Source organism: Sinocyclocheilus grahami, unplaced genomic scaffold (genome assembly GCF_001515645.1).
Source record: "Sinocyclocheilus grahami isolate Dianchi unplaced genomic scaffold, SAMN03320097.WGS_v1.1 scaffold225.1, whole genome shotgun sequence".
In the NCBI taxonomy this organism is placed as follows: domain Eukaryota; kingdom Metazoa; phylum Chordata; class Actinopteri; order Cypriniformes; family Cyprinidae; genus Sinocyclocheilus; species Sinocyclocheilus grahami.
Window position 1 is genome coordinate 1,097,160 of NW_015505404.1, and position 27,851 is coordinate 1,125,010.

General features: G+C 37.6%; 1 protein-coding gene across 2 annotated transcripts in view; it reads left to right on the plus strand.

Moving 5' to 3' along the window:
- Positions 1 to 27,851, plus strand: part of LOC107596941 (insulin-like growth factor 1 receptor) — a 102,293-nt gene that overhangs the window by 49,123 nt on the left and 25,319 nt on the right. For both annotated transcript variants that reach the window (XM_016287806.1, XM_016287807.1), the window contains exon 3: positions 27,135 to 27,438. In XM_016287806.1, the coding sequence (XP_016143292.1) occupies positions 27,135 to 27,438 (304 nt within the window). The remainder of the gene's footprint in view (positions 1 to 27,134; positions 27,439 to 27,851) is intronic.

The window sequence follows — 27,851 nt, forward strand, 5'->3', positions numbered from 1 at the left end:
TATATATATATATATATATATATATATATACTGTATATATATTTCATTATTATATTTTTAAATAAAATGTTTGTTTTTTTTTACATTTTATTTGTAGGCGCAATACCAACCATTGTTTCCTGATCTTTTGATAAATATTGTTTTATTAGTATTTTATCCTATGAATTTGTTGTTATAATATTACACTATTATTATTATTGTTATTATTATTGATATTTTTGTTATTACATTATTATGATTATTACTATTTTTAGATTTTATATAGTTATTGTAATATATAATTGTTTATACTGCCATTGTGCTATGATGTGCTCACAAAGGCTGCATTTGTTTGATCAAAAATGCAATATAAACTGTAATTTTAATATATTTAAAAAATGTTTTTACTATTTTATTACTGTAATCAAAACTGAGTTTTCAGCAGCCATAAGTATACTCTTCAGTCAGTGCATGGTTCTTCAGAAATCATTCTAATATGCTGATTTTGTGCTCAAAAATATATATTTTTTTTATCAAAAACAGTTATGCTGCTTAATATTTTTGTTGAAACTGTGATGCAAGTTCAAAAGAACAGCATTTATTTTAAATAGATTGTTTTTGTAACAGTGTAAAAGTCTTACTGTCACTTATGATCAATTTAATAATAAAAGTATTGATTTGATTAAATTCTTACCCTAAGGTAGGGTATATATAATTTTTTTATTATTTGAGTTTTTTTATTACTTTTGTTTTAATTGCATACTTTCAGACATATGATGTGTTTATACAGAGCAAACAGGGCAATACGTCTGCCCCGTGTGAATGGTCACACGTGTGAAAGAGAACTAAAGAGCACGAGTCTGAAGGGCAACAGCAGCCCTCATTCTGTCGGCCCTCTCACATCTGGATTCAATAGATGCTGTTTGGACATATGAGGGAGGAGCAAGTATAAACAGAGTGACTGCCATAGCCAAACTAACCTGCTCGGCTCCTCCCTCACGCTGGGCCGGTGTTGCTCCTACACCGCACTAATGTCCTCCCAGCATTCCTTCAGTTTCTAACAGCCAAACGGACAATTAGGCTGCTGCTGCTGGCCACTTTTAAACCGCAATTGGAGCTTGGATTAGGTGACGATGCTGATGGATGAGTTTGAGAATTATGTTTGGTCTTGTTAGTGGGGTTGGTTTGTTGATTACAGCACAAAAACATCTTAAATACGCCTCAAGCAAACTCTCTGCAGAGGGAAAGCTGAAAAAGAGCCTCTCATTTGACTAGAATAATGTGTGTTTTCGCAGACCACATAAATGAAACCGAACGATGTTTTTCGGAGAACTAGCATAGGGTGGTGCTACGCAGGGGGCAAGTGTAGCTGTTCTTTTTGTTGTGGCCATCTCAAGTGGAGCCCTGGCCCTAAACACATGCCCCCTTTGTGGGGCACACGTGCATATCCCTCTTCTTCGCCCCACCTTCCCCTCGCTGTTGGATGAAGGCACAAATGCAGAAGAAGTGGGTGTGGATTAAGGTGGGGGGTCAGGCTCGCCAAGCCAAGCAGACCCCTCTTGCTTAAGCAAGTTTTAATTTGTGGAGACTCCGAGATGCTGCAGTTCCAGTGAACTCGTTCACCTCACACACACACACACACATGAACAAACATGTGCCTGCAGATTTGTTTTGTCGTTGTGTCTGCACTCACCTCTTTGATTGATAATTTCATAAGCCACTCAGCCAGCCTGAACTGAAGCTCTGTTGGGTTCGTTTTGATTGGTTTCTGTGTGTGTGTGTGTGCTTGCTTGCTTTTGTAACAGGGGGCTGTTTTCCAAAGCTACAAAGGAATTCTACAAAAATCTCTCCTTATGGAACTAATAAAGTTTCAAACCAGCTTAGCATTCCATGAGTCTATAATACTGTAAAAGCACGCTGAGAGGGTGGGATAATTTCCTCACCACGTCAAGTTTTCAGAACGGTAACAACAACTTGCTCTGACTAGACTGATGCAAAACAAAACTAGATCCGCTCCATTTATAAACAACCAAGCATCAAGCTTATGGTAATGGGAGCGGTCTGGTTTTGAATTGTGCATTCAATATATATAAAAATAATAATAAATTCTATAGACTCTACCTTCAGTGACAAGTGTAAAATGCAAACACTTTACAGAGGGAAAGCTAAGAAAAACATTATTACACTTAATTGATTGATTTTAATGTTAAATTAGACATTGTTAATGTTACAAAAGATTTCTGTTTCAAATAAATGCTGTACTTTTAAAGTTTACACAAAAATATTAAGTAGAACACATCAGTTTTGAACATTGATAATAATAAGAAATGCTTCTTGAGTACCAAATCAGCATATCGGAATGATTTCTGAAGGATCATGTAACACTAAAGACTAAAGTAATGGCAGTAGGGATGTGCGCTATACCGGTACACTCTTAAAAATAAAGGTGCTTCACGATGCCATAGAAGAACCTTTTTGTCTAAATGGTTCCATATAGAACCTTTAACATCTGAAGAACCTTTCTGTTTCACAAAAGCTTCTTTGGGGCGAAAAAAAGGTTCTTGCAGCCCTACTCCACACATACAAGACCATGGAAGAGACCAGTGCCACAGAAAACCCACTTTCTCGGTGGAAAAGGCATGAATCAAGCCTCCCCATTCTTTCAACATTTGCCAAATATTACCTTTGCATTCCAGCATCAAGCTCAGCCTCTGAGAGAGTTTTCAGTACATCAGGCCCGATCTGTAGCCCACTAAGGTCCAGACTATCAAGTGACAGCGCTGACACATTAGTTTTCCTGTCCAAAAATCTGCAGCTAACAAAGGAGCTAGCAAAAAAATAAAGACTGAAAATATATTAAGATGTGAACCCATTTTATTCAGTCTCCCAATTTTGTTATTTTTTTTTACATTTTGTTTGCACAATTTTTCATGCGGAGTTCCAAGCAGTGCGTTTAATAAAATTGTTTTCAATTCACTTACATTTTGAGGCTGGTTATTTGTCACCTATGGTATCGATTTAGTATCGATACCGAGGTATTAGATCCTAGTATCGTACCGAAGTCAAAATTGTGGTATCGAACCATCCCTAAATGGCAGCTGAAAATTCAGCTTTGCCATCACAGGAATAAGTTGTATTTTTAAAATAAATTAAAGCAGCAAACAGTTCTTTTAAATTATAATATTTCACCACATTAGTGTTTTACTGTATTTTTATTTATTTATTTATTTTTGGTCAAATAAATGCAATGTTAGTTAGTAAAAGAGACTTCTTCCATAAAACATTTGAACAATTGTTTTTTTTTTGTTTTGCTCTTTATATGTAAATTATGTCTGTCAAAATACTTTCTCATTCTAGAATTCAATTATAAACCATTAAACCATTTTTTACAACTCAGTTTGTACTTTACAAATTCGGGTGGACAGAGAGGTACTCTTTGCTGTCCCTGTCTCCCTCCTGAATGTACATCTCTCTCAGGCTGTGGCGATATCGCATTTGTTTGAAGCACAGCGAGAGATAGAGAGAGAGAGGGAGAGACGGCAGAGGTTGTCAGTGATGAAAACAACTTGTCTGTTTATCAGAGCATGTGTGTAATTGCTCACAGAAAGAGACACTTTGAAAAGCCTGAGATGAAAAGGAAGGATAGAAAAATAGGAAAACAAAACCAGCCCCCCCTCATCTCCCATTGGCTGTGAAACTTGGCTGTGATCCTTGGTCTATAAATCCCAATGCCAGCAGCTGGAGACAGAGCGATGAGCGTTAGAAAGAGAGTGACGGGCAAAAAAGAAACAATTAATTGCCTGCGTTAACGCGCTAATTTTGACAGAACTAATATATAGTCAGTGCTGTAAAAATGTTCATTTTCTCTGCATTTTTATGTCAAGGGGTGCAGGATTTTAAATTAGGTTTTATTTGTATCTTATGTCATTTTCAATTTGTCATACTAAATTAGTTTACTTATCTTTAGTTTTTAGAATTGTGATGGTAGTGTGTTTTGTGTTTTACTATAGTTTGTAGTTTTAGCTTTCTTAACTTTGTTTACTTTTAGGTTCTTCATTGTATTTAAGATTTTTAAAGATTCTTTGATACCTTTACTTATAAATATGAATGTAATTGAGGTGTTTCAGTGTATATTTTATCTTCATCATTTATCAAAAACTGATATAAAAATAGTGTTTGTTCTGTTTCAGTTAGTTAGCAAAATTTAGTTTCCAATATTTCAATTCCAATATTATTATTTGATTTCAGTTAACAATGTGTATTGTTAATTGAACATACCTGTACATTTTATTATTCAATTTCATTTACAATAACTGTGACGTTATTATTGTAAATAATATAATCTCACAAAGAGCGAGACATGAGCCATCTCCGCTGTGCCCTTGAACAAGACACTAAGGATACACAAGGGGATTGCGCTTGCAATAAGTTCATGGTTATGTCCTGTGGAAACATTGACTGAAGGTCACAGACACTAACTCCACCAGTCCTGATTGTGTTGTTATAGGTTAAAATTTAAACATTTCATTTAATTCACGATGGCAATGCAGGAAAGACTTAGGAAGAAAGTCTTGTGTAATCAGACTGAAAAGTAATGAACATAGGAAGAGGTTGGACTCGATACCAAAACAGATGTTTACAAGAACCAGATACCCAGTTATTTTGAGTGTTGAATTTGATATTGGTTTGATGAGACGCCATGCAGAGATACTGATGCAGGACAAGGAGAAAATTACAAAGGAGAGCTAGCCTGAGCTCCTGGTTCATCATTAGCACCCCTCTGCTCTTCAGCAGACATGTGTCCTTCTGGAGGAAGACCAGATGATAAACCACAACAAGCTGCGGTTGTGTTTACCATGCCATGAATTTGTGACATTGATATAGTAAGTTAAAAGGAAATCGTCTTAGTCTTAGGGCAAAAATATAACAGAAAAGTGACATGGTTAAAAAAAATCACATTTACACACTGCCTCCGAAACTTTGTCCGTCATTAAAATTTTTGGATTGGGTTCAATCTTCTGAGATTTTTGCATCTGTAGCCAGTATTTTGAGAGGTGTTTTGACAATTCAGATCCACCGTACAAGCGAATGCCAAAATCCAGAATGGCGATTGTCAAGTTCATCCACTTCGTCTCGCAGCACAAAGCACCGTAAAGATCCTTGCACACTGAATTCTGCCCACTGAGTTGGTGGTCTTCTTTTTAATATGTGGCTCTAGTATCGCTAGCAAAGCATCAAACTGAGCCACTGACAGCCTGAAGTAAACTTTGAATCGCCTGTGATAATCCTGCTGCTCCTTAATAAGGAGGGGGAACTCTCCTTCCTCTCTATATCTCAGTATTGAATGGACCGAATATTTCCTCTCTTTTTCTCTTTTTAAGAAGCGAGAGGACAACAAAATCATCCTCACTGCTTGAAGACTCCATTTAGTACTGTTTTGCATATTTTATTTTACTTTGCAAGGGATTAATTAATACGCATCGGACTCAGGCTACGTCCACACGAAGCCAGAGCTTTCCCTGTCCGATCTTTTTTTTCATCTCGTCTCAAGAAATATCTGCGTCTACACGAAACCGACACAAAACGGTGTAGTATACATGCCAGACCAGTATGTGGCGCTGTAATTCTGCCACAGAGATACACTAAAAATGGAGAAGACTTGGCCTAAACGCATAAACCTTGCGCGCAGTATACAAACGAACATGGAACAATACATTTATTAATCTGTGTTGATGTTAGTTAATAAAAAGACAATCACTGAGTGTTTGTTCATGTTTTTGTTGCTGTTACGTGACGTAGCGGTGTCTGACTAGGGGCGAGACGTGGGCTGATGACGTCATCGTTTCAGAAAATATACGGATTCGCTGTCCACACAAAAATGCAAGGGCGGCGTTTTCAGATTTATCCACTCTGGGACCCGGTTTAAAAAAAAATCGGTTTCACTCTCCTAAAACGCTGGATCTGTCTGGATGAAACGCCTATACGATACTAGGGATGCACCGATATGAAAATTTTGACCGATACCGATAACCGATTATTCTTTATTTTTGAAAGCCGATAACCGATAAATCAATTAAAAAAAAACAATAATGTTGGCCGATAAATCTATATCCAAATTGTTATATACTTTTTGAGAGCCTGATTACAAAAAAGGTCTCATCATTAAAAGTCACATCCCAAACACTTCAACATAAGCAGCCTAGTTTAAACGGTGTACGTTTTAAAAATATTTTTACTCTCCCATTACCAAATTTAGTCATAAAAAAGTCTTACAAATAAATAAAATAATGCATAAATAATGCAAACAAGTCACTGGACATCATTACACGTGTAAAGAATCAAAATGAATGCGCCACAGATCAATAAAACGGAATAGCCTCTGCACGGACAATAATTAAATGATTTTAATTACTAAACCATATTGTTGATGAAAATAATAAGAGAAAAATACAAGTGGTTGTTGTTATTAATAATATATCAATGATTGTGAAAAAGTAACAAATTAATGCCACTGTTTTAAATAGCAGCCGTTGAGCTGCACGTGCTGAAGCTGAAGAGCTGAATGAACATGGTAAACTGAAGCGTTTTGCTGGCAGCTTATTTAACTCAAGGAAATGCATCCTGAGATTAATATTAATACAACATAAACATAATATTACAACTTATATATGTACAAAATGATGCAGTTATTGCGTGCTATAGTCAGAATGTGTGATCCTGTTGTGGATGCGCTCTTCCCATATCAACGCGCTGAAACACAGCAACTAAACCCAAAGAATGCACAACGTTTTATTATAATAATGTTCTCATTAGAATGTTATATACACAACATTCCCAATCATAGTTATTAATGTTGTGCACTGCTGTTTTAGCTGCGTGCGCTGAGCTAAAGACAATCACCGGTAAACTGAAGCGCTCTTTTAACTTAACCAAACGCATTCTATATGAGATAAATCAGATATACATCAAATAAACACAATATTACAACGTACAATTGCACAAAAGCCTGAAACGAACAGCGCGCATCTGAAGTGTCTCTGAAGGAAATAATGCATTATTTATCGGCTTTAAGATATCGGCCAAATTTTCTTATCAGGCCGATACCGATAACAGAAAAAATGTGCATTTATCGGCCGATACCGATACGGTGGCCGATATATCGTGCATCCCTATACGATACAAAATGTATGCGTATACAGCTAAAAACGTCTCCATGTGGACTGGGCCTAAGTGTGCAAGGTTTCTGTGCATGACGAATTTTTAGGATGACGAATACGAAAAAAGGCATACGAAATTTTCGGACTCTGTGTGCAAGGACCTTTAGTCTTTTCTTACATAAAGCTATTCTATTCCATTACATTTACATTCACGTTTTTGTCAAGATGCTTTTATCCAATGTGACTCGTAGTATAAATTTGATCAGTTGACCTTTTTAGAGGTGAACAGGCTAAATAACTGTCTACCATTGTTGTGTAAAAAGGGCAACATGGATATACTGCAAAATGTCTTTTTATATTCCACAAAGCAAAAAATAGGAAATCTAATGGGGTTAAATTAATAAATGATGACAGTTTTCGTTTAGTTTTTATTGAAAAAAAAAAAAGAGTATAGTATTTATAGTATTTTCACATGTCATCTGAAGGCGTATTTCCTCTTTTGTTGATGCAGAAGTCTGACTTTTCAGTGATCTTTTGTGCTTGAAAAGCAGAAGAGCACAGGATGGTGGCGTGGGTTATTAAATCTGTCATTCCTGAGCTATGAGAGCTTGCAGGCAGGTGAGTTTGGTGCAGGTTCAACAGGAGATAAGGAAAGGCATGTAGTCATTAAAAGGCTTCAGGTGTGGCTGGCGCTCCACACACCCGGCTACAAGAATATCAGCCCATGGGCGCAATGGGCTGCTGTGGAATTTGCCTTCAAGCTGCTGGACTGGGTTGTTTTTTTTGCAGCTTCCAAACACATACTGGTACACTGTGGAGAAAAACGTGGGATGGCACGTGCACTATTTTATTGATTTCTGCTTGATTTATTATTTAATTATTTTCTTGTAAACAGTATATATTTCTTTATTTTATTTCATGGAACACAAAAGGAGATGTTTAGCAGAATGTCCATACAGCTGTACCTGTATGGAAAAGAGCAGCATGGACATTCTGCCAAACATCTTCTATTGTTTTTGTCTGGATTTGGTATGACATGAGGCTGAGTAAATGTCAGACTTCATTTCTGGATGAAATATCCTTTAAGCGAGATCTGCTTGTCTGTGTACACAGTGTAATCTCACTGTGGTGTCAAAAGTTAAGTAATTTTGCTCGATCGGTATCTTTGATTGATGGATCATACTCCCACTCTCTCTCTCTCTAAACCTCTGCTCCTGTAGCAGCCTGTTGTTAGCAGGTCTCGTCTATGTGAGATGGATTGAACTGACATTGTTGATCCTGTTGTTGAATTTCTCTTTCACCACCTGTTCCTATTTCTATTATAGACAGATAACAAATGACTCACTGCTGATTGAGAATGAACAGTCCTATATATAAAAGAACGGATGGACTCTGCTGTACATGCGGCGAGTGAGACTATCCATTCGTTGTTGTTTATTGGCACCTGAGGAGGATTTTTTCAAAAGGTGTGACTGCAGATGGGTTTTTTTCTTCACATGGCTTGGTGCCAGTGTAAACCATGATAAATTTGATAAACTGTGACTTTATTTAGTTTTAGGCATTACAGCCAACATTGACAAACAGGAGTTCATACAGGGCTCAATAATAATGATGACCCAGTGACCTTGTGTATGATGTTTTTGTGCTTCATAAACATAAACCTTTGTTTGCAATGTGCTGAATGTTGTTGTTAATTATTTTGATTGAACACTATTAAGCTGGCTCATGTTGCAGAAATTTTGTGGTAGTCCAGGTTGAACATTTCAAATAAAATTAATAATAAAAAAAAAATAATAATAATAATATAAAAAAATAATAAAATTACAAATAAATTAATAATTAGAAATATAAATGATCATTTATAAAATGAATACAGCATATTATATTGTGAATTTAAATATATTAATTAATATAAAAAACCATATTTTGCAAAGGAAATGTATGTTTAATATGTAAACATTACAATTATTTATTTTTATAATTTTATTATTGTATTTTTTATATTGTGAATATATTTACATTTTAATTTTAACATCCATTATATAATATTAAGCTAACATTCTTGTTTTGTTGCATGGCTACTGAAAATATTAGCAGGCCATGTACAAATATGAGCTACTAGCCTGAAAATAAAATAAGAAAAGTCCTTATTGTTGCATAATTCTGGCACTGTTCTGTTTGATGGAATATAATCAATCTTTTTAGGTCTAACTCAAAGCCTGTCATTTAGCTGATATTTGACAAGGAGGGTTTAGGTGTGGTTATTCTAGCTGGATAATTTGTTGGAAAATTCAGCTGTGGTTCAGCTGACGAGCCAAGCCATGGATGAAAGACACGTGCTGCTGCTTGTGCTTTCAGGTAGCTCCCTGTCTTCTATTAAGACAGACAGAGGCCTTTGTTTGAGCATAATTTCCACATGTACGCCCATCTGACAGTCAATGGCGTCAGTATTTGTGCTGGTGGGATACATGAAGCTTAGTGTGAACAGATCTGTGAATGAGCTCCGCCTCTTCTCTGTGCATTTTACAGAAAGAATACAAGAAAGAATTTCTTACTTTACAGAAGAAACCTAAAGAATACAAGGAAGATCCTTTTTCCGACACCCTATTAAAAGAGCTCTTGTAAGCGATCTGTGTGTATGTATGGGTGGATGGATGAGTATGTGTACAGTATGTGTGTGCCCGTTCAGTTAAGCCATTGATTGCAAAGCATGAATGAATCCGTAGATGCTCCAGGCGGTGAGCAGGTTTCAGGCTTTCAACAGACTCCCAGAGGAGATGCTGGTCTGCTTTAAAGTAAGTGCAGCTAAACAGTCACAGTAAGAGACACAAACACTGATTCACTGGTTTTATTTTGATAGGGGGAAAGGCTGGGCAATAAAGCTGATATATATATATATATATATATATATATATATATATATATATATAGTTGTACTTTTCGGGCCTTTATACGACATTCAATGTGTATATACATTATTAACAGTGTTAAAATTATTGACAGTGGTAATAACAAAGTTATTAGTAGATATATGTCTATGTCTATAGTATACATATTTATATATGTATAAAGTACAGTGGTGGCCAAAATTATTGGTGCGTGTTAAATATCGCATGCGATTTATCGTGCAGCCCTAGTCTGGAATGATATGAAGAAACAGAACAAACTGAGACAGACTAAATCCAAAAGAACTGTGGCAACGTCTCCAAGATGCTTCAAGAAACCTACCTGCAACACTATGAGCAAGTGCACCTAGGGCAAAAGCTGCTTTGAACGGAAAGGATGGTCACAGCAAATGTTGATTTAATGTAGTTAATTGAAGTTAATTGATAAAGAAAATCTGTTTATGACATTATTTTTGACCGCATCCTCATTTTACAGCATTTTTACACAAGTGTCTAAAACTTTTAACAGTACTGTAGCTTTGCAGGTAGGTTTTTTGAAGCATCTTGGAGACGTATATACAGTATATATGAATTAATAAACATATATAATATTGTGTACTTTTGATCAGAGTTTGCACACCATGATGAAGTTGCACAAGAATCATTTTTGTTTGTTAGTTCATCAGGGATGGGCATAAACCATCCTCAGGGGGGGAATCTGTGTTTGTCATAAACACCTCTACGTCATTCTGAGTCACAGGCGTTTTTCTTTACTTCTTATTGTTAGTCTCTGTATAATGATACAGTGTAGTTGCCTGAAGTGTCGCTCTCGCGCTCCTTCTGTTTCTGAGATGCTGGAGAGCGTCTCTGACCCCCTTCTGGCCGACCCCGGTACTCAGTCTACAGGGAGACAAAGGGCATATTTTTCAGTTTGGAGGCCCTGCAGTGGGCTTGGGCGCAGTGGTGCTGCATTGCCTTGTCAGTGTCACAGTTGAGAGGGAGAAGGCAACCAGGGGCTGGGGTAAAGAGGAGGGGAGGGAAGGGGGATCACTCCATGCTTTTTCAGTGCTCCTATGTTTCCCCTAGCTGTGTTCGTGGCACAACATTGCACAATGGTGGCTTTTGTTTGTTGGGGGCTGGAAGCGGAGGCTATTTTGTTTCAATCATTTCTGGAAGTCCTGTGTTTGCGATGTGGTGGGGGCTTAATGCTTTCCTGTGGCTGTCTGTTGTTCCCGCTCTCTCCTTTTATTCAGTCTCACCATCTCTCTTGTTCCATCTCTCTTTCAGTCTTTATGTTGCTTCTCACTTGTCTGCCTCCTCCTTGCCTTAAAGGGATAGTTCACCCAAAAAAAAAAGATTCAGCCATAAATACTCACCCCCATATTGTTCGAAACCTGTTTGAATTTCTTTATAGAGCACTGCAGCGATGACAGAGGATTTTTCTATTGTTTTTTGAAATATTGGAGAAAATAAGCAAAAGTTTATGATTCATACATGTTTGTTTATCATGATAATCTTCACAAATTAACTCAACTTTTAGGATTTTGAAGCCTAAATACACAAAGAAGTCAAAAACTAAATGTAGGCTTTAAGCAAACTACAGTTGTATGACCACCATTAAACTTCCGACAACTCTTTCAGTCTTTATTTTCAAAACAATTTTCGTTTGAGTTTGAATAGTTTGCAAGAGTGCGATTATAAACACAATGAAGCTGTGAATGTGGACTAGTGAGTAGATGAGTTTATCTTTTTAATGTGATGACGTTAAAAACCTCTCTAGTTCCATTTAGGCCTAGCTAGCAACCGCCTTTTTCACGACAAGTAAAAGATTTTTAAAAAGCACAAGTGGGTATTACAGATACATTTTATGCCATAGAATAAAATGTGAAAGCATCTTGAGCTTGTGTAAACCACAGACCATATTTCAGGCGTTTAACCAAAAACGCATTCAGAGACGACTTTAAGATGATGGAACGGAAGTGCTAAAATGCTAACTTGTTTCCTGGTTTTGGTCTACAAAAATATCTCATCCTTGCAGCACTCTATTCTGTGAAACACAAAAGAAAGAATTTTGAAAAGTGCCACTTCATGCTACATCAATAAATGGGCACTGGTTTTCAAGTTGTCAAGCTAAAAAAGGACAAAAAGCACCAAAGCACAATAAAATAGGTCCATATTACTCTATATTCCAAGTAACAAAAGAATGATTCCTTAAAGGGACAGTTCACCCAAAAATGACCCTTCAAGTCGTTCACCCTCATGTCGTACCAAACCTGTTAGACCTTAGTTTATCTTCAGAACACAAATTAAGATATTTTTGAAATCCAAGAGCTTTCTGACCCTGCATAGACAGTTACTAAGGTTGTAAGCTACTGGAGCTACGAAAATACTTTTTGTGCGCAAAGAAAACAAAAATAATGACGTATTCAACAAATTCTTCTCTTCACTGTCAGTCTTCGATGTGTGTTTACAAGAGTACCTTGACGCATGCGTGTGGTGCTGCTTACGCAGAAGCCGTCACATGCTTGCGCTGTGGTGCTGTCGTGAACGTGCGTCGAATTGTTGAATAAAGTCGTTATTTTTGTTTTCTTGTATCTTCATAAAATTAAGTTTGAGCCACTGGTATCACACTGATTATTTTAATGATGTCCTTGCTACCTTTCTGGGCCTTGAACATGTCAGTTGTGTTGCTGTCTATGCAGGGTCAGAAAACTCTTGGATTTCATCAAAAATATCTTAATTTGTGTTCAGAAGATGAATGAAGGTCTGACGGGTTTGTAACAAAATGAGGGTGAGTAATGAAAGACAGAATGTTTATTTTTGGGTGAACTATCCCTTTAATTAATTGGATATCACTCTCATGGACATGCAAAGGAGAACCAGGGAAGATGTCAAGATTTTGTAGCCTAAATGTTGGCCTGTTCCTCACACAGATGCTATCAAATTACTTCAGAAGACTTTTCCTTTTGAAGCTTGAAACCTTCAGTCCCCATTTATTGCAATTGTGTGGAAAAGCACAACCGACGCAGCCTTCAGAATATCTCCCATTGTGTTCCACAGAAGAAAGAAAGTCAAACAGGTTTTCAATGACATGAGAATGAGCAAATGCAACTGTATGTGTGCAGACTGGACATGAGACGAGAAGTGAAGAGGTGCAGTGGCCATCTGCCCTGCTCTGCTTTTCCGCATCCATCCCCCGCCCCCTACGAGCAGTGCTTCTAACCCCTTGATTCCTCTTGTCATGCTCTGAGCACATTTCACCTCTTCCCTACGCAGAGCTCTCGCAAAAGCTCCTCCTTAATCTGACTAAGGGCTAATCTGTTTTGGGATGGGGGGGCCTGACGAGGCTTAGAGCCACCAGACTGGTTGACTCACTCCGTCAAACACCCGCCTTCCCTCCATCCATCCGTCTATCCATCATCCTGCCGGTACTGCCAGACAAGAGACACCTGTCTGCTATAGAGATCAATGCTGCCAGCGGTGGAGGCCTGTCTAAATCACCCAATGATCACCTCTCTCTCTCTTCCAGTGCATGTCACACTATGGCTGGAGGTGTATTTGAATGATTTTGGTAAAGAACAATCTGTATCTTACAGGATTTGGTTTGATTTCTGCTGTGTTTATTAAGTTAGCCTTTCGATTTCCCTTGTGTTTTATGGCCCCTGTGCTGACTCTGACATTAGAATGAGTGGAAAAAAAGAGAGTGATATTGAGAGAGAGAGAGAAGTAAACAAACTCTGAAAAGAGGAGGTGAAAGAGGAGAATAGAATAATGATGTCACCGTCAGCCAATGAGCGGCATGCACCAGAGAGCATTCAAGGGCTGTCAGCTGTCCTGTTCCATCCTCATCACAGTACACACACACACACACACACACACACACAGTGGCTGTGTTTGGAATGGAATACTAACTGCACAGTATGCACTGCATACTTTTTAATAAATAAATACAATTTAAAACAGGGGAACAGTTGCCATTATGTAACATTAACCATTTCAAACCGTAGTGTGCTGCGGTGTCACATGATTGCATAATGTTACATGTGAGTGGTGTCTAGGGTTTTTTAAAAATGTAATTTTGTGTAACATGTTTTAACTTAGCCTACATAGGGCAAGCAGTTTGGAAAAAGGATGGAAGGATGTTTTAACTTTTGCTAGCCTGATCAAATAATGAGTCAACATAGAGATAAAAATTCTTCCAGTTCATTCATTACACTAGAAATTGAAAGTCAGTTGAAACTTGGGGTCAGTAAGATAAGTCTCAAGGCTGCATTTATTTGATCAAAAATACAGTATAACTGTAATACTGTGAAATATTATTTATGATTTCCCTACAGAGCACAAGCCCTAAAACTACATGCCTAACTTATGAATTGTATTACAATTGAGCACAAATCAGTTTCAGATATTAAATATTGAGTGTTAAAAATGAATTAAATGCTACAAACATGCCGTGTATAAGAAACACTATGACGAGGACTGAACAGGACATGATGAGGATTTCATTATTTGTGTTTTCGACAGATTCAGTGAGAGGGTTTGACATACAGTGTGATTCATCCAGACCATAAACACTACCATTTTTTTCACACTCAGCTGCACGTGTAACTGCATTGCCTTATTTAGCCGTGAAGTTAATGAGGACAATCTATTACGAGGCCCATTGTTTACCACAGTAAAACAGCTGCTTAGTGTAATCAAATCTTTTTAATCCGAACTGTAAGCCTTATGGAGTAGTTCACAGTCCTCCGTAACAACAGGGGGCAATAACAGAGTATTGCAAACACAGTTTTCCTGCTGTTTACATTGGTTTGTGTGTGCGGATGAATCTATTTCGACCCATAATCGAAAGAGAAAAAAGGAATTATATTGTGCATACAAAAATACATATTTTTATGGTGATTGAGTTTTCTTTGTGAATTAAAATTCATTTAAAAAGTTAATTATTCTCTTTCAATTTTTATCCCTATAATGCAAAAATCTAAATCTTATTTTTTTATAATTACTTTAATGTAGCCAAAATAAAATATTATTCAAATCTAAGTGTTTATACATAGTAGTTTTTGTACGACCTTTTATTCTAAGTAATAATTTGTAAAAAAAAAAATAATAATAATAAAATTAAAAATATAATAATAATGAATTAATAGTAATAATAATAATAATTATTATTATCATCTTCTGATTTTCTGGACACATTTGAGATGTGCCAAAGTTGTCATTCAGATATCAAAGATATCTGTTTGACATATATACACTCATAAGCACTTATAAATATAATATCTACCTTAATTGTTGATATTGCACCGTCTATGACATGAATACAGATAACATTTTAGCATAATGTAAGCTTTTTTTAGGAGAGTGTTACGTGGCAAAATAAGATCGCTTTTTCTGCTTTGATGTGAAATTGGGCCTGTGGCATTTTAGCTCTGGGTTTGAACCCATGGATCTGTGTCCCACTTATCAATAAAGACAGAATCTCATCAGTCCATTTCACATGAAAGCACAGAAAAACAAAGCTCTGAAAGGAAGAGGAGAGGTCGAGCTTGCTCAGCTCACTAAAGCCAGCTGCTGCCTCTGAGGGTGATTGTGCCGCGGGTCTTGTCCCTCTCCGAGAACAAAAACGGGCCACACACACAACCTCACTGCTCCTCTCCCAAAATAAATAAAGAAGCAGAGTCCATATATATATATATATATATATATATGTGTGTGTGTGTGTGTGTGTGTGTGTGTGTGTGTGTGTGCGTGTGGTGCCAGATGATGAATAAGTAGCCACCAGTCGCCCTCTTCAAATCAGGGACGCTAGCCAGAGCAGCAGCAGAGGCACGCACGCTATGCGACGACCCAAAACTAGACAAGGCGAGACGGAGGCAGGCAGCACCGCAGAGAAATGTAGCGGTCTGTCAGCATGTTTTTCATGAGGAAAAGTAACAGAGAGTTCAAAAAAAGAGTGCAGAGGATGTTCGATCACACAAAGTCTAGAGAAAATAGAGATGCATGGTATGTCTGTATCTTTTTGATGCATGCATAATAAATTAATCTTAATTTAATTTTAATTTTTGTTTTATTTTTGTCTGATGAAGAGCATGTGTGCTCAAAATTTTTGGAATTTTTGGAGGCTAGGTGTGCCGACATTTTTCTATTTGAATTTTTCTATTTAATTTTCACATTTAAATTGATGCCACTATTAAATGTAAATCTTTAGCAAATCATGTACATTATACATATAGCATTTAAAAGAATTCATTTATTTTTAAAACATTTTATTTAGAAAAATTAATAATGGTTTATTTTAAATTAGTTTAGGCAAAAACTGTATAAATACTATGCATTTTAATAATATCAGCCAATTTTGAGTAATTGGCCGTGAAAATAGTTATCAGCTGGTTCGAATTTATTTATTGGCTCTTCTATATCATAAAATGAAAACTAAACTATCATTTCTGAAATTAATTAAAAGTAAACTGAAATGTAAAGTGAATTTATAAGTAGCAAATAAAGTAAAATAAGAACAAAATTGAAAATTTAACAACGGTAATAATCTCAAATTTGGCCTTTTGTCTCTTAACATTTTAACCAATTTTTCTCTTCCCTTTTGTTTTTCACTCTTTCATATTCCCTCATGCTTGTGCACATTACATGCTCTCTGACATCCACAAACTGTTTGTTTTTTTGGAGATTTGCTATCCACCATCTGTCAGATTAGCAGGTTGCTAATGACCTTGTCAGTTTTTGACGGTAAAGCTGCTGCATCATTTAATCTAGGTTCAAGGAAGGGCCACTATATGACTGCCGCTGACATCCACTTTAAATGGCAGGCCAAATATTTATGTGCTCAACGCTGGATTACTGTCTCCTTCAAGTAAACATAAAATGTAGATGTGGCGTTTTGACTCCAGATGTTGTGCTAGAGAAATGTGTGTGTGTTCACCATGCCAGGATGAAGAGTGTGCCAGCGGTATTGAAGCTGTTCTGCAAAGCTACTGATGACTGTCCGCAGAAACAGGGCTTGACAGAAACGATCCGTTGAACTCAAGGACTCCTGATTGAGCCTGAGAGGAGACAAGCCTCTCGCTGTGACTGCACATGAGGGAATGTGCATGTGCTTTTTAAAGGAATATTTCACTTAATAATGAAAACCCTGTAATTTATTCAACTTCATGTCATTCCAAAGCTGTATGACTTGATTTCGCCCATAAAACACAAAAGCAGAAGTTTAGCAGAATGTTCATGCTGCTCTTTTCCAGAGAATGAACGTGAATAGCGACCAAATGGAGTTATTCTGCGTTTTACGCCTTAATATTTGTGAGCACTCATATATTATATATATTACGAATAAATGAGTGTTGTTTTCAGTGAACTAGGTGTGTGTGTGTGTGTGTGTTTCTCTGTATGAGAGTGTGTTGATTTTTGAAGTGAGTCTGTGGCTCCCGGACAGCAGTGGGGTATTTTCTAACCCCCCATCAGCCAGGCAGCGAGCAGGCGCAGAGCTGCCAGGAAACACAGCACATTTAATGAAGCAAATCTGGGAAGTCAAGTATTTTTAGCAAACTCTTGCGCTTTTGGAGGAAACACCTCCAAAAGCAGTGGAAAACCAAAATAAATCTTCTCGCCTCCCCCTCTTATTGAATCAGCCAGACTGTGGTGGCCCATGTCTGTTCGATTTTCGAGAACTGCCTGGTTTGTAGGAACCTAGCGTGACGCTGGCACCGAACACAGTCTGGGTGTGCGTGTTTGTATAAAACTAAATAGACTAGAGCTGTACTTAAAAAGAGAGAAATTGACTATCTGTGTAAGTCTGAAGAGTATTTTTTAATATATAATTGTAATCATTTACGTTTGAAGCTAATTTTAAATTAAACTTATTAATTTAATTAAATTAATTAAATTTAATATTTTATCTATACGTTTATATTTCTGTATTTTGATCTAACTTGAAATAGGCCTACATGTTACTTAATGTTTTTTTTTTTTTTTTTACTTTTCACTCATTGTTTTTGTTAACTAAAAAAGTGTACATTTTACACAAAATAAAATACTTTTTGGCCCATTTTGTAGTCTTTGTGTTGAATTCAATATAAAAACATGTACATAAGTGCATTGTATCAAATATTAATTATTGTAATTACATTAATTACACAGTAGTTAAAAACACTTAATTTAATGCGTCATCACAAAAACAAATTCTGCAATTTTGTGATGATGTATTTCATCCCATATATGGAGTTCCTTCCTTCCTACCAAATTTTTGGCATGTGTTTGTTTTACTACACTGCCCAAAGTGAGGGTGACTAGAAACGTTTTCTCACTCCTTTTCTCGCTCTCTCACACACATATTATTCCTCGTTCTGTTTTTTTTCCCTGTAGGTGAACGAGTGTATGTTGATTGTGTAAACTAGATGGCGGGAGAGAGAGACATGGGATTTTTATGCATACTTCCATACAAGATGGTTTAATGACTCTCACATTTCTTGCTCACGCTGTAGCTCACAAACCCAGGGATATTAGCAAGTGGGACAGATATTTGATTATATTATTTTGTCTGTTTCTTTCCATTGTTTTGTTTCCTGCTCAAGAAACAGATGGCACCTATCTGCAGTGACCTGTTTGCAGAGGCAGGCGTGCTTCTATCGGTTTTACCCGCCTGGGTCATGAGCCTTGTGGGATTGAGTGGAGGAAACATCCACCTCTCTGTGTGTACTGTTGTGGTTATGCCGAGTGTCTAGAATGATCCCAAGTGGGATTGTTTTTCCGGATAAGGATGTGGCTTGATGGAGCCAGGGGTCCAACCGCAGGTCTGCTTAGGGTCCTGTGGCAGTGGAGAGCAAGGCTAACAGTCTGCGCCTGTCAGTGGTAACCTGAGAGTGTTTAAGTGCACATGCTTATACACACGTAAGTGCTCATGGTGCTCATACATACAGGCACACAATCATACTCAATCATATATTGGACATTGCTATCGCATTTATACATGCCTTTGGAATGAGTCTGATTGTGTCTTTTAAATGGTTCAATTTTGTGTTTGATAAATCTGATGATCTAGCAGCTAATGTTGAGTAATTGATAAAAGAACAGAAATGTTTTTGTTACGTTACTTTTGGTTTAAGTAAAATGAGAGTCCAGAACAAAAATAAAAAACAATATCTGGCTGCTTTGACAAAGGTGTACATATAATGTTTTCCACTTCTGTTTGTTTTAAATATGAATTATAATGGATTATTATTAATTATAATAGTAATTATTAATTATAATTAATACATATTACGATTGTTTAAAATGAACAACTTCCAAAACAAAAGTAAAAGTACTTTGACTGTTTTGTCTGAAAAGACAAAGCTGAAAATAAAATAGTTTCACTCCTTTTTGTTTTAAATGTTAATTATAAGTAATTATATTTAATTATAATTAATAAAAAATAAATTAAATCATCCAAAACAAAAGTAAAAACATATTTGGCTGCTTTGTCAGAGCTAAAAATATAATGTGTTCTCACTTGTGTTTAATTTGTATTAATTTTAATTATTTATTGTAGTTAATAAATATGATAATTGGTTATAATTAATATGCCATAAACTTTTGGAAAATAGTGACTTGAAAAAAATAGCTGAAAACTGGAAAACATGCATATGTAATTACCGTGGTTACAGCACCACCTCCCTCTCCCCACACCAGGGAGGACTTGTTTACCACTTTTCTACTTAAGTCAATGCATGCCAATCATTGTGGACCTCCCCCTCCCATCTACAATTGGTCCATCTGTTCACCTCCTAGTCCCGCCTCTTCAGGACTTACTATCAAAACAGAATGAGGTAGTATGCTGGTACAATCATACATCAGGCATCAGCCATGACTGTTGTACATATTATTATTTTTATTAGTTTAAGAAAATAACAAAAAAGATGCATAGTGTTAAGGTTAGATATTTATTATATAATAATATAGTATAGGATAGTCAGGGAACTACTGTTATTTTTACAGTAAAAAAAAAAATTCCAGTCAGATCACTTTAGATATTCTGTCAGTCCTGTCATCCTTTACTCACCCTAAAGTTGTTCTAAATTCAAAAGAACCAAAACATGGAAACAAAAATTAAGACATTTTTAATCCACGAAAGTCTATGTAATCAACATAATTTTTTTTTAAATGGTAAAAGTAATCCATATGAATGAGGGTGAATAAATGATGCACCAAAATTAGTATTATTGTTTTTATGATTTATAATGTATTTTAATCTCAATCTGGATTTAGATATTAAAATGAATAGCTGCAGACCAAGGCACTCAGCCTGTGTAAACATCCATGTACTGGTTAACACATCCATCTGCAACTTGCATGATTAGAAAATGACTGTTAATAATGATGCAAAGCACACCCATTTAAGCTATTTTTTATTGCAAAATGTGTAATATGCGTGCTCCCAGACATATTATTTGCCTCCGTAAGGCCGTCCGTCTGCGTTATTGTGCTCTCCCTCAGTGGATTTGTTTTGCACCATAGAGGGGACATTCGGTAGTCTGCCTGCTCTGGGGCCTCTCGCTGGGTCACGTTATCCCAAATCTAAGATTACAAACATCCCTCAGCCCTCCATGCCTGCGTGCACGCCGAGTCTGCAGCAGCAACAGAAGCGAGATCTGGCTCCTTTTTTCCCTCCTCCACATGCGCATGTGCTACAGCAGAGTGACGCACAAGCATTTTTTTTTCAGCTCCAGGGAACACTATTGAAGCTAGATTGTGAGCCAAGCAGCACATGATGCATTAATGAAAAAGAAATGCCTTGCATTGTTGAAACGAAACAATAAATTGTGTCTGCACCAATGAAGTACTCATGTAATTTAAGTAAAAAGATTTTCCATCAGTGTCCTGAAATGTGTTTTTGTGGCTGGTGCCGAGCCCAAGAGGATTAACATTCTGCACTGAGATTACCCGTTTTGAACATTCTAGTTATTCTTCACATAGCCCACTGAGTTAAGACCCTAAAACAGAATGGCATCCAAGTGTGTCAGTGGGTTCGCCCGGGGATAATAACACTGTTTTTACTGCATTCCTCTTAAAAGATTGCGTCAATCCAGAAGATATTGCATTTAACCTTTTATATAATGAGCCCCTATGTCAATTCAGTTGCTGCTGAGGACGTCTGTGGCGGTTTGGAGCGCCGCAGTGGCTGTGTCTATGTGGTCTGAACAGTCGGCTTTCACAGACAGGGAGGAGAAGGGAGGGCTGGTCAGCTCACTGCAGAGCTGGTCAGCAAGCGGTTGTCTCCCTCATGACTGCTCAAAAGAGTCACATCAGCACCGTCACGCCACAGGGCCCTACGCAACTTTGTCGCTTCACTAAACAAGTGACCTTCACGTTTAGCGGGTTGTTTCTGTGTTATTAAACATCTGCATTTGTGTTTAGATCCTCTGTGGAATTCCTTGTTAGGTAGCGCGACATAGTGGACACCCACCATGCTTGGCATAGCTGGATGTAGAGACCAACAATGTGGAAATAGTTGCGGCACTCTCACCAACTATAAATAAAGACCATATCTTCAGAAAAAAATATGAAGTAATGTACTGATTGTGATGCTGTATTTTAGTTTTTCTCTTCGTTCAGTCTTTAGTCAGCCCGAGCTGTCTTCCTTTCCAGCAGAAGGCATGCATGTCTGAAATATTTCCTCATTGAGGAATTGCTGTGAAGCTTTTTTTTGTGTGTGTGTGGGATGGAAGAGCAGTTTGCCTGGGGTGCCCCCTTTTGGTGGCATTCCAAATAATGAATAACTTCCTGCTTCCACTCACTAGACTGTGTATGTAAAAGGATTAGAGAGCAATAGCGAGCCAGGAATGCTTATGTTTAGGCTTTTTAGCTCAAGCGTAATTCAATTCTTAGGTAGTTAGAGGACGATGAGATATTTAAGGAGACGTGAGTGAGTTGGTTAGGGTCGGAATTAGAGCTGGAAAGTGTGCTGCTATTAATAGGCCATAAAAGGGCCATGTGGCTATTTAAGGAAATTTTGTTCTCATTTACAGCTCCACGCTATGCCTGTTTAATGTGATATGTGTATGATAGAATATTCCAAATGCTGGACGCAATTATGATTTGAAAGGTAATTGGTTTTGCACATGATCCAACAAGCGATGAAGTTATCTCTGTAAAGTATGATCATTATTTTATCAGATTATGATTTTATTTCTTCATCTCATGTACATTACAGTATCGATTCCTGGTTCATTTCTACTCTAGTTAGACATAAAAAACGGACTCCGTGTTCAGTGAGGGAATCGGTTGTGAAATCATTAATAGTTTTTTTAAAGATTCACTAAGTGAGTCTGATTCACACTGGTTTTGTGAATCTTTTAGAGTTTTGAAAAGGGTTAGTTCGCCCAAAAATTAAATTTCTGTCATTAATTACTCACCCTCATGTCTTTCCAAACCCCTAAGACCTTCGCTCATCTCATGTTCGCGAGAGTACCATGACGCATTTGTGGTACCAACACAAATGCGTCATGGTACTCTCGCGAACACGCTGAAGACTTATGTGGAAGAGAAGAAAATGATGAATAAAATCATCATTTTGTTTTCTTTGCACACTAAAAGTATTCATAGCTTCATAAAATTAAGGTTGAAACACTGATGCCACATGGGCTATTTTAACCATGTCCTTACTACATTTATTCTGGGCCTTAAACATGGTAGTTGCATTGCTGTCTATGCAGGGTCAGAAAGCTCTGGGATTTCATAAAAATATAATAATTTGTGTTGTGAAGGTGAATGAAGGTCTTACGGGGTTGGAATGGCATAAGGGTGAGTAATTAATGACGGAAATTTAAATTTTTTTGGTGAACTAACTAACCCTTTAAGACCTGTTTGACTGTAAATCAGTTGTTGTTTCCATGCACTTTAACTTGCATATGGATGCACACAAAGTTTTCTCAACTGTCACAACTTAATCACAATGAAATATAGTGGCATATCTTTTCTTCTGTATTGTGATGTACATAAGAATGTAATGGATTATGAAAAAGCATAGAGTGGAGCCTTATGTGGGCATTGCACTCAAAATTTATATGAATTTGCTGTTGATTGTGGAGGGGCAGGGTTTAAGCAAACTAAAACATTAAACACACATGGATGAACCTTTCATAAAAAGATCTATAACAGGCTTTTACATGCATTTACATGGCAACTCTAATTAGATTTCAGTCACAATTTTATTAAGATTTTGGTAAATCTGGAGTTCTGCATTACCCTAAATAGCTCCATCCACCATGGAATCTCATTGGTCCAAAATTCTGCTTCTCATAACTGTCTGTTGAACATGAGATATCTTTTGCTGTCTATGAATGTGTCACACTTTGCAGCGGCTTTGCATTTATTGTGAATAAACACATTGCCTGTCATCAGAAACTTGAGATATGAGAGATAAATATATGTTTTTTTATTGCTTTGCTTGTGCCCTGTGGCTGTTTTGGAAATTATTCACAATTGTTTGTTGTTTTTCTCTCACTAAACTTAGGAATTAAATTAAGGAATGTTCTAGAAATTTCTGTAGGGTGGCTTATGATGTGGCAGAATGTGCAGAAGAATTCTAAGCATCTCAACTGGCAGGAGTAGGAAAAGTGTCTCCACCCAGGCCAATTAAGTCCCTGCTGATGTTTGTTTCACCTTGGAGACTCGAGAGTGTGTAAAATCACATCCTGGTGCGGTGGGATCACCTCAGTGAACCCTTTTTTCATTTGTAAGCCTATAGGCAACTAAGCAAACATACACACTGTGATGGGAGTGAGTACAGACGCGGCAAGATTAGTATGCCTCTGAGCGGCTTTTGTTGTAAGTAAAAATACAACCAAGAAAGAAAGTGTCCTTGTGAATAAGTGGGGGACATTGGTGACGAAGGTCAGGTTGTACAGTGATCCGCATCTTAAGGTGTGGTCATATTGACCGTTGTTCAGAGATTTTTTTTCCATCAAAATCCAGTCATTCAGTGTGAAAAATTTCCCCACCCACATTTTGCAGCAGGTTCAAGTTGATAACGCAAATTTGTGAAAAGAAATCTGCTTCATGCATCGCTATACTATCAACAATAGACAATGGAGCTTTTTTGGTCCACTAAATATCACCAAAATGTTGCTAGTGCGGCTGCACCTTTATTGGCTGTTTACTGGCTGGCAGTGCAATGTGGATTTATAGCTACGTGGACGGGACGCATCAGGTCTCTGCCATCAAACTCTGCCATCGTCGTGACTCCCCTCTGGACCACATGCTCTTGTCATGATCCTGGCCATCCATTAGAGCTGGGACGTTGATGATTTGAGGGGGGATGTGTATCCTCCATCCTCTGAAATCCTACTCATACCAACTAAACGTACCATATTCATTTCACAAATAAACAAAACGGTTATATTTCCCCTGTAATGTTGTACTGCATGATGTGAGCTCGTAAATAAAAAGGGGAAAATCCCATGTAGACGTTTCTTTGGCTGTGCCCCCTGAGCCTGCTAAGCGGAGTGCCAGGATTCTGTTGCCGGGCGACCAGGAGTGCTGTGCCATGCGGCTTAGTTGCCTCCTCATGTTGAGCTGGTGGTGCTGGCTGCCTAGTTAGCCCTTGGAGTCCCACCTCGGGCTGCAACCCACCCAGGCAGACCTTTCAACGGTATCTGCACAGATGCTTTTCCTAGACCTGCTGTCAGATTCCTGGACTAGAGTTCCTATTTCATGAGGCAAGCATCACTATGACTATTTCTCTGTTTCTAGCATTTCTGCCAACCCATTACTTTTTGACGAAATTTGCTGTTCTGACATTGAAATTTGTGCACATCTGAGAAGAATTTCTTTTTTCTTTAAAAAAAAAAAACTGAATTAGATGGATTTATCTCTGAGGGGACTCGCTGTCTTCAGAAAGGTTTTGATGGCATTTCTTTGCATCCTCCCAACATATGCTTAACAAAGAAATTGTTATAATTACAGCGCTGCTTTGTGTACAGTGGTAACTTGGGTAACCAGTGTATTTCTGCTTCTGCATTTTCATTCAGCCCATCTGCCACATTTGTTCAGACCGATACAAAAAAGTATGTAGAATTAAATATTAATATATTTCAATAAAACATAATAAACAAAATCATTTGCCATTTTGACTTTTGAGGTTTTGTGTATGCTGTTTTTGTCAAAACTTGTATCATTTGAACTGTTAAGTTGATTGAATTATGATTATATTTTAGTGTAATTTTACGGTTGATGTTACCATAGACATAGGAATTGTCTTTAAGCCACGTTTCTACCTAAACATGCAGTTCTATTCTAATATTGTAATTTTAGAATTTTTCTACTGCTGATTCCAATACAATTTTTAGAAGAATCTAAAGAGTATCGACAAGTATTATTTGTAGGCTTGTCTCTCATTGCTCACTCAATGCAAGTGATTCTATTGGAATGCTTATTGATCCCACATATGTCAACAGTGTACTAAGATCCCTTGACTCTTCATAGCAAACAAGTGTGTTCAATATGGCTTGTTGTTGAAAGCTTAATTTGAAACACACTGCTATTTTTTCATGCTTTTTTGCACCGCTTTTAACAGAAGCTGGTCTCTCATGGAAATTGGCATATGGATCATTTGGGGTTACATCATGATGTCAGTAACCTTTCTGCGATGGAACTGATTTGTTTGTCAAGAGCTGATTACAGAAAGCCTCCAAACAGACCCATTTGTTTGTTTAAAACTACAGTTCAAAGGCATTGTTTGAAAGGACAATGGACATGTTAAGACGAGATGTAGACACAATAATTACAAGGATTTCAGTAAAAAAAAAATTGTTTATGCCATGTTCAATACCTCTGAATATCAATCAATCTATACTCTTGTTTTACTTTCCCAGGCATTATGCATTGCTGTGTTTTTCATGTGTTAGTACAGTGGAAAGAATTATTATGCTGTCAGTCACAAAGTACGTTTACATTTTAAACACAATATTGCAAGTTCTGTTGTCTATTTTTGCTCCACCAAAATAGGTCAAAACAAAGTCAAAGAATCAACCATTGCATTTCCAAGCAACACAGAAGTGGTGTTTCATTCCTAAATGAATCAGTGTTTTAAAAGTGAGGAATTCACTAATGAAAACTTGTTTCATAGCAGATTGTATGAGTGTGTTTGAATGAATCAGTTCAGTGAATGATCTGATGACTCCGTTATAAAGACAGTCACTTGTTTAGTTCCTGAATGAATCAGTTGAGTGAATAATTCAATGGTTCGCTAAAAAGACACTTGTCGCCACCTACTGGCTCAACGATGTTATCATACAGAAAGAGTCACTTAAAAATTGCACCATTGCACAGGCTGACAGTCTGTCTGAAATGTACAAACACAGACAAGAGGAGAGATACAAACAGTGAAAAAAGCCCTGTCAGACTGTATATCAGCACTCTTGGCACACCGCACTGCCAATCAAATCTGAGTACTGTTGTGTTACTGTTAGCTGGTGTTTCTCATCATGACACATTCCAGCTCCGTTAAAGCCCACCACAGATGGACCGTGGCTTCTCGTTGGGCCCAGCCTGACTAGATGCTTCCCAAGCTAATAGTCCAAACTGCGGTCCATCTGCTAGCTAGACTTTTTGGCTTTGCCTCTGGTTCTACTCTTCCTCTCCCCCTCCTCCCTACTCTCTAAATTCCCACAACAGTCTCTAACAGTAATAATATTTAGCTGTAGTGAGTCCAGAGCTGCAGTTTAGTAACAAGGCTGGCACACAGCAGCGCCAGGCCCTGCACAAACACCCTGCATCCTGACTTCACACAGGGTTTCTTCCTCCTCTGTGCCCCTCTTCATAGCCGTCCTTTTTATTTTTACTTTACAGTCAACTGATTCTAAAGCTAGCTACCACCTTACCCCAGAACACACAAAAGAGACCATAAATGGTCTCTGATCCCTCATATTTAGCTGATTACTTAATAAATAAACCAATCTTACGTATAATAGTATTCAAAGGCAACTGTTTTAAGCCTCAGGAAAAAACATGTTCCTCCTCAAAACATGTTCAGTTGATTTACAGAGTTGCCTTGTATATTAAAACTCAGTCTTCTTTTGAAGCAGCAACTGATGTTTTTCTCTATATTTGTGTTTTTCTTTTCCAGTGTGTCCAAAGGAGTGTGAGAAGAGGGCGTGCACGAAAAAGGGCAAGTGCTGTCACCCCCAGTGCCTTGGCAGCTGCACTGAACCAGACAATGATAAGGCATGTGCCGCCTGCCAGCATTACTTTCACGAGGACCGCTGCGTTGTGGCCTGCCCGCCGGGCACATACAAGTTTGAAGGTTGGCGCTGCATCACCATGGACATGTGTGCCCGTGTTCACCTACCCAGTGAGGTCGACTTTGTCATTCACAATGGAGAGTGTATGCCGGACTGCCCATCCGGATTCACCCGAAATGAGACTCAGAGGTATGCCGCCTGAGCTGGATGTAGGGGTGTCTCATTAGACACCAGTGTCAAGAGTGTTTCTTTATGATTTTGCTGTATTGTTATTGATAACTAAAACTCTAACTGACACTATTAAAATAGTTTTCCTTAACCCTATAAGCGCCAAAGTCGCAAAATTGCGACAAGACGTCATACTTAATAAAATAGACTGTAGTTCCTAATATGGTGTAATATCTCATTTGTATTCCCTACCACTAGATGGCAGACATGTAGTACTTCGATTCTAGACCAAAATTATGTCACGTTCCTATTCAAAGTGTTCGAGGAAATAGCAGAGCAAGTGAGCTATCGTGTCATTGATGCGGAAGCAGCTCAGTTTATAGCGTGCGAGTAAATTGTGAGAGAAAATCGCCAAATGGCTAATAGAAAGTTGT